The 11,490-nt window shown below is 47.7% G+C and overlaps 2 protein-coding genes across 2 annotated transcripts; both read right to left on the reverse strand.

Moving 5' to 3' along the window:
- Window positions 1–3,648: 3,648 nt before the first annotated feature.
- LOC4330779 (protein PHOSPHATE-INDUCED 1) lies at window positions 3,649–4,856 on the reverse strand. The gene has a single exon (XM_015768605.3). It carries the CDS (start codon window positions 4,735–4,737, stop codon window positions 3,796–3,798), a length of 942 nt encoding a protein of 313 aa, XP_015624091.1. The 5' UTR covers window positions 4,738–4,856; the 3' UTR covers window positions 3,649–3,795.
- A 4,182-nt stretch (window positions 4,857–9,038) lies between these two features.
- On the reverse strand, window positions 9,039–10,271 carry LOC4330780 (protein PHOSPHATE-INDUCED 1). The gene has a single exon (XM_015767887.3). The coding sequence runs from the start codon at window positions 10,195–10,197 to the stop codon at window positions 9,211–9,213; it is 987 nt and encodes a 328-aa protein (XP_015623373.1). The 5' UTR covers window positions 10,198–10,271; the 3' UTR covers window positions 9,039–9,210.
- Window positions 10,272–11,490: the final 1,219 nt, after the last annotated feature.

Consider the following 11,490-nt stretch of genomic DNA (forward strand, 5'->3'; position numbering starts at 1 on the left):
CTGCACCGGGAGAAGGCGGCAATAAGGTTTTTGGGAAGCGCTTCGCGCGACTGCTCCCTGTTCGTTCGCGACGGCTCGCCTTCCTCTTCGCTCGCGTGTTTCGTGCCTTCGTAGACACTTGCGAAAAGTTTCGACCAAGCAGCCGGTCTTTCCGTCACCTCGGTACGTGTTCAATATGTTGCGCATATTTGATTTGTTCATGTTATACTGTGTAGTTTATATGTGTAGATCTAATGATGCGTTCATGCTAGTTTTCATCTGTAATGTCATGATTCATTTATGGAATAGATTAAATCATTATATGTCTATAATCTCAACACTATACTCGGATGGTGTCCGGAGTCCCCGTGCATTGGATGATGGTTTGACTGCGCGAATACACGCCGGCCTATCAATGAGCCACAGCTGTCCGTCGCATGTGGCAGCGGAAGGTTCCCAAGGTGAGGATGAGTTTGTGCATGAACGGATGAAACATCTGTGTACGAGATGTGGATGGATGACGAACTGACGAGCCTCCTTGTGTGGCTCGAAGAATTACACCGGCCAAAACGCAGCCCGATGCCGCTCGACGCGGCCGGAGGAGAGCACGTAATTTGTGCTCTCTGCAGCTGTGTGCAAATGCAAGTGTGCAACGCGCTCATTTTACAAGATTGGCCGGTGTTAGTTACAACATCGCCAATAGATTGGGGGATAACCATGTTTGTGCTGCATCGATTGCAGGCGACTTCATTGTGCCAATCTATGCATGTAACTCGTACCGTCCTACGGCTGGTCTTGCATTGCATGTGAGTGCCACATAGCCTAATTGACCAAACCTTCTTGTCCGACATGGAGATCACGACGAGATCTAGAGGGGTACGTGTCGAGTACGCGCGGGGCCACGAGTGCACTTACGTTCTCAGCGCTCCACGGAGTTGTGGTTCTGAGAATTTTTCTCCCACTTCTCCAGCGTATTCTTGTGGTGGTCGCGGTCGCTCTGTTCTTGCGCCTGCACGAAGATTTCGGTGTTGGGACGACGAGAGACAAGCCACGCTGGAAGCAAGGACACAAAAGTGAGAGTCGAACTCTGATTTGGACCCTAGGACATATAGGGTCAGTACTATCTTTCCAGGAACCCCCATATCCAACTCTTTTTTTTTTTTTGAAGCAAACCCCATAGCCAACTCTTGAGTCAGAGTACACCGTGATTCTCACATAGTGCACTACAGTTACATACAGATCCCATGCTATGCATGAACCTGAACGAAAAACAATTTATCCCATGGAGTCAACAGTTAGATCTGGCGTCAGGCGATCAGCTTCCAGGAAGGAAGCCTTTGGCATCGGATCGAAGGGCATGTAACTTCAGGTGAATAACCTGACTAAAATTCTACCTCATGTTCGATATCCTAAAACAAGGTGGAATTTTCCCCTTCGCAATTTACGACGGCCGCAAATGCTACGACGCAAGCACAGGCTGTCCACCGTGCGCTCCGAGGCGCCTCTCGCGCGTCCACCGAGAAGACGCGTCCGGGCTGTTTGACGGCCGGCCGGGCGGCCGGAGCACCGGCCACAACGCTAGTGGAGTAGTGGATCGGATGAGATGGCAATGCGTGCTGACCCCACAACGCGTGGACGTCTCGTCCCGTGCGCGCCTCGCAACAGCAACGCTCGTGCGGTCTCGGTCCCCCGCGCGGCGTCACGGCTGCCGCAAGGCCGGGGGAGGGCAAGGAAACCGCGAATTTGACTCGCCTGCCCCCCAGTCGCGGCGTTACCGCGCCGAGGTGCCCGCTATTTCGAGTGCACATGCACATGCCTACTAGTTTTGGATGCCGGTCTCTTATCTCTTAAAGAAAAAACCTGGTAATTCAAACTTTTGCTGAAGACTCACTGCTACAAAATATTAAATAGATGTCGGCACTGTAGGTGTCCGAAGTGCTAAAATCAACACCTATAGATCTTTTCCCACCTCTGCGGTCCGAAAACATAAAAAATAGCACCTATACTGTGGGTGTCAGTTTTTCAGTAAAAACCGACACCTTTAATTAATTAAAGGTGTCGGTTTTTAGGAAAAAACCGACACCTTTAATTAATTAAAGGTGTCGGTTTTTAGGAAAAAACCGACACCTTTTAAAAACCAAGCCGAGCTGAGCAGATAAAGTCGAGCTCTCGCCGTTCTTATCCACTTCCGCTGCGTCCCCTTCTCATCGTTCTCTTTCTTCTCCTCTTCTCCTCCCCATGGCTCTCTCGCACCCTCCCCTCGCCTCTCTCGCGCGTCGACGGTGGCCCAGCGATGGAGGCAGCGGCGGTGGCGGGAGGGAAGGCGGTGGCGGTGGTGGCGGGAGGGAAGGCGGCGACGGTCAGATCCAGCCCAGCAGATCTGGTGAGAGGGGAGGTAGATCCGACCGGGAGTGGCGGCCCGACAGGAGAGGAGGCGGGAGCGGCAGCAGCGGCGGGCGGTGACGGGAGGGAAGGCGGTAACGGTGGGCGGTGACGGGAGGGAAGGCGGCAGCGGCGCCTCCCCTCCACCAGATCCGGCCAGAGGGGAGGTAGCGGCGGCGGCGACGCCCTCTCCTCCGCCAGATCCAGCGGGAGGGGACGTGGAGGGCTCCCACGGCTGGCGGTGTCGTGCGATAGCGGTAGTGGCCAAGGTAGGCGGCGACTAGCAGGGGTGGATTGATTAACAATCGGTACTACAATGCACAATCGGATTATCCAATCCCCCAAACCACAAATATACCGGATGTATTAAGAATCGGTACTAAATTTCTTTAGTTACCAACAGGTACTAAAGATATTTTTAGTACTGGTTGGTGTTTGTTACTAATCGGTACTAAAGATATCTTCAAAGTTAGTTCAAAAGAAAACATCTCTATCCAAGTCAGTTGTGTGTAGTAAGTGCGATGGTAACGCACGTGAGGACTGAGGTGAGAGATCTTAAGTTGGAATCCCACATCCCACATATTTTTTACCTTAGTATGCATCTTTAGTACCGGTTCCATTAACTGGTACTAAAAATCAAGAATTTTAGTCTCGGTTTTCTTATCTCCGTTACTAAAGAGGGTTTAGAACTGATATTAAAGATGCTTTCTCTACTAGTGATAAATAATCTTGTAAAAAATTGACAAGATAGATTAACATATCATAAATCATTGCACACATTTGCAAGTTCAAATTCTATTTCTGTAAGTTGAGATAACAAATATACTAACTATTATTGTATGCATCCTAGTTGGACTTTTATTTGTTCATTTTTATATACAAGTAGTTTAATCTGTAGAACTTACATATAATCTTGTATGCATATGTCATGCATTAACCTATCTTGTTGTTTTTTCAACAATATTTTTTTTTTACTATCTGGGTGCAAATGCGATAAGTGATACGGCATCACCTCAAGGTACAAAAAATCATCTCTGGTTGCTCGGAATACACCACCTTGATTCTACCTGAAGCCTGAAGGGACTAGAGTGCAATTGTTAATGGAACAGAGCATGTGGGATCTTGGGACAAGTCGCATCTGGTGATCTGGGGATGGCATGAATTGGTACATGCTGAAAAATTGGGTAGCATTCTTCTGGATAGTTTGTTCCTCATAGACTGAAATCCAAACGAAGAGGGCAGAGAGACGTATGTTCACTTGAACGAAGCAGAAAAGTTCCATGCACATTTTGTGAATTTATTGGTTCCGGAAACTCACTTTCATTTCTCCGATCAGCATTATTGCCAACTGCTTACATGACTGCCACAAATGAAAGAATTACACACGATCCGTATATACATCAACAAAAAAATCGCCATCTGTTGCATTTTGCTCTACACCAGCGTGTTGCATGTACCAGTGGAGGGGTTGTAGAGCGCGGGAAGCAGGTATTTCCTCCCGTTCGCGCCATTGGCGTTATAGCTTGCCCCGGTCGCCTGATCCACCTTCAGCTCACCGGCGAATCCAGGGTACGCGCCGCTCCCGAAGACTCCCGGGCACGCCGTGGCGGCCTCCAGCGGCGCGTCCCTGCTGCCCTGGTAGTACCCGTCGCCGAACGGGTTGGTCACCGTGCCGGCGAGCATGCTGGCGAGGTTCATCACCATGCCGTCCGCCCCGATGTCGCCGTTGGGCGCCACGAGCGGCGCGCCCTGCGGGCCGTACATGGGCTGGTGGAACGGCCACGCGCACTCGCCGGGGCACTGCGTCGCCGGGTTGCCGACCCAGATGTAGGCGGTGCCGGACTTGGCGTCGGAGCCGTGCAGGCCGCACCGGCTCATGCCGAAGCCCTCCACGGTCACGTCCTGCGCCGTGAAAACGAGAGCAATGCCGCCCTTCTTGGGCTTGGCCTGCGCCGCTAGGGCGGCGACTTGCGCCAGGGTGAGCGACTTGCCCATGGAGCAGTTGATGTCGGACACTTGGCTCGCGACCAGAACCTGGGTTTTCTTGCTCTGGCCGTTGGAGTTGGTTTGCACCGCCTTGGATAAGTAGAGCTCGTCGATGCTGCTCCACCACTGCGCAACGGACGGCGCGGCGGCGTAGGGCGCCACCGAGAGCGACAGGAGGAAGTCGAAGAGTATCGACTTCTGCGCCGGCGTGAACTTGCCGTACCAGTAGATGGACACCGGGATGTTGCCCTGGAGCACGGCGCCGCTGTGGTAGGAGAGCATGTCAGCCGGGTCTGGCTTGTACAGCTCCATGCGCCGCCTTGCACCCATGGATACCTGAGCCGTGCTCACAAGCACAAGCAGTGCAAGCATAACTGCCTTTGCAGCCATTTTGGAACTAACTATGCTTTTCGATTGGACAACGAAGTGTAACCAGCTAAGGAAGTTGACGATGGAAAGGAGCTCAAGGAAGAAGTGTTGGATTTGCTTGTGTTCTGATGCTGAGTGGTGAGCAAAGTGAAGTCATGAGCCGCTTATTTATAGGGTTAGAGAAGCCATCACTGGAGTTGGACTGCTAACACGTTCCTGGATGCTTCCCTAAGCATGGTGTTCAGATCTCAAGGGACAGCTAGCCACTGCACGGTAACAAAGTCACGGAATCTTGAAAATTCAGGCTTTGCTGAGCTGTTGGAGTGACACTAGAAGATTAACAAAGTTCAGGTCAGCGGATAATGGCAGCCAGAGACGGCGCAAGAGCTGCGGTTAGCAGACAAAACCGCTGCACGAGCGTTCGGGGGGAAGGTTCTGTCCTCTTGTGGTCAGGGCAGGACGTGACCGACGGATCGCGTTGCTGCCTGACGGGCACAGCCTGTGTCGTTCGTGCGGCGGCAGCTTGAGAATAATCTTGTCAAAATCTAGCTCAACGAGCGGCGCCCCGGCGTGCGTTGCCGCGCCCGTGTGTTCAGCTGCATCACGACCGGGCCGGGTAACTACTGCAACAGCTGGGAAGCATCTTCAGAGACGAATCGGAGTGAGTACGTACCATCCTTCCTGTGATGCAGCCTTCACCATATGCTGCTGCTGCCGCTGCTATGTGCGGCATTTGTGAATTGTGAATGGTGTTGGATCCACTGAATTTTTGGGAAGTCAATGCCTATATTTTATCTTAATAATTTATCTATGCTTGAGCTCATCCGCGAACGACCGGCGAAACCACTGCTCGATCAGTGCTCACGGAGGAGAGTTTCGATTTGGAAGGCTAGCATGGGTCATGACTCATTAGGGGAAGTTCCTCACGGGATTTGGTTGGTGTTCATCCATATGCGCCCATTTTGCACACGTTGTACATGACGGATCGGGTTGGATGGGTCGATGTTGGCAGTCAAGTACGTGGTGTAGAAAGAAACACATAGCGAAGATTATTATAACTACTTGCAAACTTGAAATCTTTGCAAGTAAAGTGGCTGTTTCATTTTCATTTTCTTTGGGTAAGAAATGAGTACAGTGTACTCAAAATGTAAATACTCCGGAGTTCAGACTAGGTTTTGCAATAGGCGGTTGGCTCTTTGCCTCTTTCCATGGATTGCTGTGTTCAACAGTTCGTTTGTTACGACTGTTTGATGGATAGCAAAGTTTTCAATATTCTTGGCAAGTCACACAATTCTTTGAACTTATGAAGAAATAGAGAAGAGTCGAGGAAAGACACTGAAGGGGACGCAGGTATTAGGTGGTGCGCCATCAGTCAAAGAAGATGAAGAAATAGGAGTTTTCAAATCCAGACGCAATCGTTCACTCCGCTCCCATTACAACTGAGGAGGAATGTTAGAAGTACAAATATATTAGTTAGAGATAATAGTCAATTAGAAATATAGAGATGAGATATATCCTAGAGATATAATCCTACTGATAAAATAGAGTCTTATATTATACTTCAAGTCTAAATCTAATCTTAAAGATAAATCTAATCTTACTTGTATTATACTTCAAGTCTCTATCCTCTACATACTCCTATATATATACCCCATGAGAGGGTCGATATAATAAATTTAAAAACATCAAAATAAAACAATTAGATTTTTCCACAGTTACCAGTTTCATCTCCTGGCTATACAATGGTGTGACATCGTCAACTACCAGATTGTTGGTACTCGTGTTTGAAACCAATAAAGATGAAGATTAATTAAGAACCAAAAACAAGGAAACTATATGCAGACTATATGCGCCTGATCAGTTGAGTTTTAATTATTACAAATTCAAAAAATAAATTTATTTGATATTTTAGAGCAACTTATATATAGATTTTTTTACACGAAACACATTGTTTAGCCGTTTGGAAAACATTACTAACAGAAACCGAGGTAACATCTACATCTTAATACTTCGTACATATAAATATTCCAAGCACACACGTTAACTTAGAAAATGAATAACTGGATGGTTTTTGTTTAACGGAAGATATGTACAATGTACTCCTTCCATCATAATTATTTACATTGAGAATAAAATAGGTCAAACTTTTCAAAACGAATTTTATACTCCTTTTGGTCATAAATAGTTTAGAATAAGGCTGATCAAACTTTTAGAATTTAACCATTAACTCATATCAAACCATAAAATCTATCAAGCGCACGATCTTATCATAGCCCTTCCAAGATAAATCTATACATATCATTTTTTTTCCTTTTTACATTAAACATTTGAGAAACTTTGATGGTCAAAGCTTCAAAATTTGTTCTAAATGTTAAATATTTTTTTTACTGGAGTGCGTCTTAGGATTGTTTCAAACTAGAGTCTAATAAATCTACGTTATTCTAGTAGTACGCCTTTTGAAAAATTTATACATAACATGTTTTTACAAACTAACGGTTTGAGGGAAGTGATTGTTAATGTTGTAAAAGTTTGATAAAAAAAATACCTGTCGACGAGTGGTACTCGCGGACCAGAAGAATAGGGAATTGGGGTACGTTGGAATAGGGATCTACGTAGTACGACATCAAAACAGACAAAAGACGAGGATTATACTGGTTCAGGCCCCTTATCAGGTAATAGCCCTAGTTCAGTTTATATGGGATTGATGATGATGAAAACAGATTACAAAGAGAGTAACCGAATTGGCGATACCGATGAGATCGTAGTCGAGAGATTCGACAAGATCCCCCGGCGAGTTGGCTCCATGAACTCCGGCTTCGTAAACTTTGGTGGGTGTATTGGCGATGAGATGCAATGCCCTTAGCCTCCCCTAGGGGGTCCCTTTTATACCGTGGAATACCTTGACCCCCCAAGTAAGACTTGAAGATTATGTAAACCAACACGATATATTAGAGATCATATCCCTTCCGAGTAGGTCTTCGGCAAATCCTTAACCTCGTGGAGATATCTTTCATGATTTGAGGCAAATTCCTAATAACGTATACGGAAACCAACCGTACACGTAAGGTATACCTTATTAGTATTTCCCATAAGTCATAGGATAGAGGGTATGCTTTATCCGTAACCCTAACAATACCAAACCTTGACAAATATTTATGCCAGAGCTAAGTACTTTGCTACACTAACCATAGGTCTAGCACTATATAATCTGCCATTTCAATGTCTTTTATTTTTCAGTGTTAACTTACACTTTCCATTGGCGATATCTTCATTTCGTTGAAGGTCTGTCTGCCTGCATGGATTGGCATCAGGGTTAGTGTTTTTTTAAAAAGGTAAAATTTCGAGGTATCTACACGGCATGAAAGTAGATTCCTGGTTTCCAGGAATTCAAAATTTAAAAACAAATTCGACCAGAATTTGATAAAAAATTAACGAAAACTATCATACTGCCAGAGTCAAAATCTGGTGCTCAAATTATAAAGGTGGATCCGGTTTGGTATATGAATGGATTCCATGACATATACGCACTCGGATTCAAATCCTCTACCCTCAAAAGCATCGTGCTTTTATCACTGATAGATGGATTTATGGTTCATAACATAAACGAGACATTACAACATAGAGTTTTTCTACCAAGTTTCTGCTATTCTCAACAGCGGGGATCAACAACTTTAGGACCATAGATTTTAAGCTAACTTGTATAAGGTGTGGTTAACAAATTTAAAGCCACACTTAGCTAGCAAGAGACAACCTTACCACACTTTTTTTTTGCAATTGACATGTAGGGTCTTTTTTTTTTTTTTTTGCTATTGACATGTAGGGTTAATTTGACGAAGAAAAAAAAAATATGTTACAAGTGTGGCTATGAACAAAATACATAGTTAACATGGTCAACTTTTCTCACTTCAGATGTGCCAAATTGTGGCATATTATAGTTATCATCGATCCATACGCATGCATGCCCTTTGCAAACTGTACTGATAGCACAAAAGAACACAAGTGACTGAGTGACATCTGACAGAAGTATAGAAGGGACTGCTTAACCAACATGCGACTGAAAATCCTCCCAAAAAATTTTCAAATGTATTTATAGTACAATATTATAACTAGCATATAATTATAAATGTAACTTAGGTGTAAATTATATGTAAATATAAAAAAACAAGTTAGCTCAGTGGAAGGGATGAGTTAAAATCACGGATTTGAGTCCTGGTACGTGTAACAGTTTTTGTCTCTTATGCCATGCACGAATCTCAGCATAGCGTGAATCTCAAATACAACCAATGGTAAAAAAAAAGTGCAAGATTAAGCCATACAAAATCTGTTAGTAGATGGATAGCTATTTCGATTTTATTTACCGATCTTCTTAAAAAATCATATCTAGGGGTATTATTTTTTTTCAAAGAAGTACAAGTAGTATTTACTCTTGACCACTCTTTGCTCCGTATATACACCGGTTTATCATTACACCATATTTCCTCCGTCCTGAGTCCCTCACACCAAAGTTGAACAGGTTGACGTGGCAGGATCGAACAAAGCCGGAAGCAGGTATTTCCTCCCGTGTGCTCCATTGGCGTTGTAGCTCGCTCCCGTCGCGGGGTCCACCGCCAGGTTCCCGGCATAACCGGGGTACGCACCGCTGCCGTAGACCCCCGGACACGCCGTCGCGGCCTCCAGCGGCGCCTCCTTGGGGCCCTGGTAGAACCCGTCGCCGAACGGGTTGGTCACGACGCCGGCGACCATGCTGGCGATGTTCATCACCATGCCGTCCATCCCGACGTCGCCGCTGGGCGGCACCAGCGCCGGCGTCTGAGGCCCGTACACCGGCTGGTGGAACGGCCACGCGCACTGGCCGGGGCACTGCGTGGCGGAGTTGCCGACCCAGACGTAGGCCGTGCGGGCCTTGGCGTTCGACGCGTGCGTGCCGCACCGGCTCATGCAGAACCCCTCCACGGACACGTCCTGCGCGGTGAGAACCAGCGCGATCCCGCCCTTCTTGGGCTTGGCCCTCGCCGCCAGCGCCGGCAGCTGGGACAGCTTGAGGCTCTTCCCGAGCGAGCACTGGTCGTCGGTGAGTTGGCCGGCGAGCCTCACCTGCGTGGTGATCTTGCCGCCTCCGCCGCCGTTCTTGCCCTGCGCCGCCGCCTTGGACAGGTACAGCTGGTTGATGGTGTTCCACCACTGCGACACGGACGGGGTCGGCGCCGGCGAGGCGACGGTGAGCAAGAGGAGGAAGTCGGAGACGACGGCCTTCTGCGCCGGCGTGAAGCGGCCGTACCAGACGACCGACACGGGGATGTCGCCCCGCAACACGGTGCCGTTGTGGTACGTGAGTTGCTCGCTGGGCGGTGGCTTGTACAGCTCCATGAGCCTCCTGGCTCCCGCGGAGGGATGTGCCGAGCACAGCAGCAGTACTGAAACCAGCACGATTGCCGCGTGGCTCATGTGGTGGACGGTGCAAACCCTACGATCCGAGGCCATGATCTCGTAGTGCAATTGTTGTGCACGCTTGCTTGGTGCGAGAGCTGTGTATACAAGTACGTGTGTCTTTGTGTGGTTTCTGAATAGCTACGGGAGTGGATATTTATAGGTGTGATTCCTGCATGCCAATATGCCACGGTTGCAGTTTCGTGCACACTTCCTTCCAGTTTGGCCCTTGGGCTGTGAGGCGGCTGTGCCTCTGTTTTCTATCCCCCTTTTTGGAGACGCTGTGCCTTTATTTCAGTTTCTGGTGGTACTCCTATTTCAGTGGCCATGGGTTGACTCGGTGGGAGGCAGCTGGATTTTGTTTGGAGCGAGGGACGCGGATTGGTTTGTCGCTTCCACTCGCAACAGCCATCCACGGCGGCACGGCCACCAGCCACCACCTCTCCACGCACCATGCGGCAGCATGGACGAGACATTGTTAAATATGTGGTCCGAATTTTAGGCCCACAATATATTCGGATTAGTTTTCTAGTAGGACTTCATGTCTATCCTATTAGGTGTCTTTCTATTATCCCTTATATATACTCTTGTAAACCGTACAGGAAGGGGTGACGTTCCCATTGTTATTCCCCTATGTTTGTAATCATCTACTCTATAGTGATCATTGCCGGTCGGCGCCCGTGGTTTTTTCCCGTAAGGGTTTTCCACGTAAAATTCGTGTCTCCGTTGTGTATCTATTTTCATAACAAGTGATATCAGAGTATTGGAGATCGATCTACTGCAGTCCCGGCCACCGGCGATTTTTCCCAATCGAAGAAATCGATCTAATCGGTGGCACGCGTAGTCGTGTTCGTCGTCCCGTCGAAATTCTGTTCGGCGAAATCCAATCCAAAGCGGAGTCGACTTCGTCCTTCCTGCCGCGCGAGAATCAGAGCAGCAGCAGCGCACGCGTCAGGAGAGGAAAAGCAAGCAGAGAGAAAACCCTTCCATCTGCAGTGCACGTTCACCGAGGAAAAGTAGGGCAGAAGCCAGAAGCCATCGAGATAGGAGCAGAGCGCTCCATGTGAATTTTTATTCACATTGAAATTGCTACGCGCACACAAGCTTGTCTACCAGGAAGTTTCAGATCTACACTACGTGCACACGAGAAGTGTACCAGGTTTCGCGTTTTTGCTAGTTTACCCTAATTTCTTACTAGCAAATTTCAGGATTAATTCCCATGGCGAGTTTGAAGTATGATCTACCGCTCCTGGACCGAGACACAAGATTCTCAATTTGGCAAGTGAAGATGCGAGCCGTTCTTGCACAACAAGACCTCGATGATGCGCTTTCTGGATTTGACAAGAG

This window comes from Oryza sativa, chromosome 2, assembly GCF_034140825.1.
Source record: "Oryza sativa Japonica Group chromosome 2, ASM3414082v1".
Taxonomy (NCBI): Eukaryota; Viridiplantae; Streptophyta; class Magnoliopsida; order Poales; family Poaceae; genus Oryza; species Oryza sativa.

Coding starts and splice junctions, on each gene's coding strand:
- LOC4330779 (XM_015768605.3), bottom strand. CDS start 4,737: ATGGCTGCAAAGGCAGTTATGCTTGCACTGCTTGTGCTTGTGAGCACG.
- LOC4330780 (XM_015767887.3), bottom strand. CDS start 10,197: ATGGCCTCGGATCGTAGGGTTTGCACCGTCCACCACATGAGCCACGCG.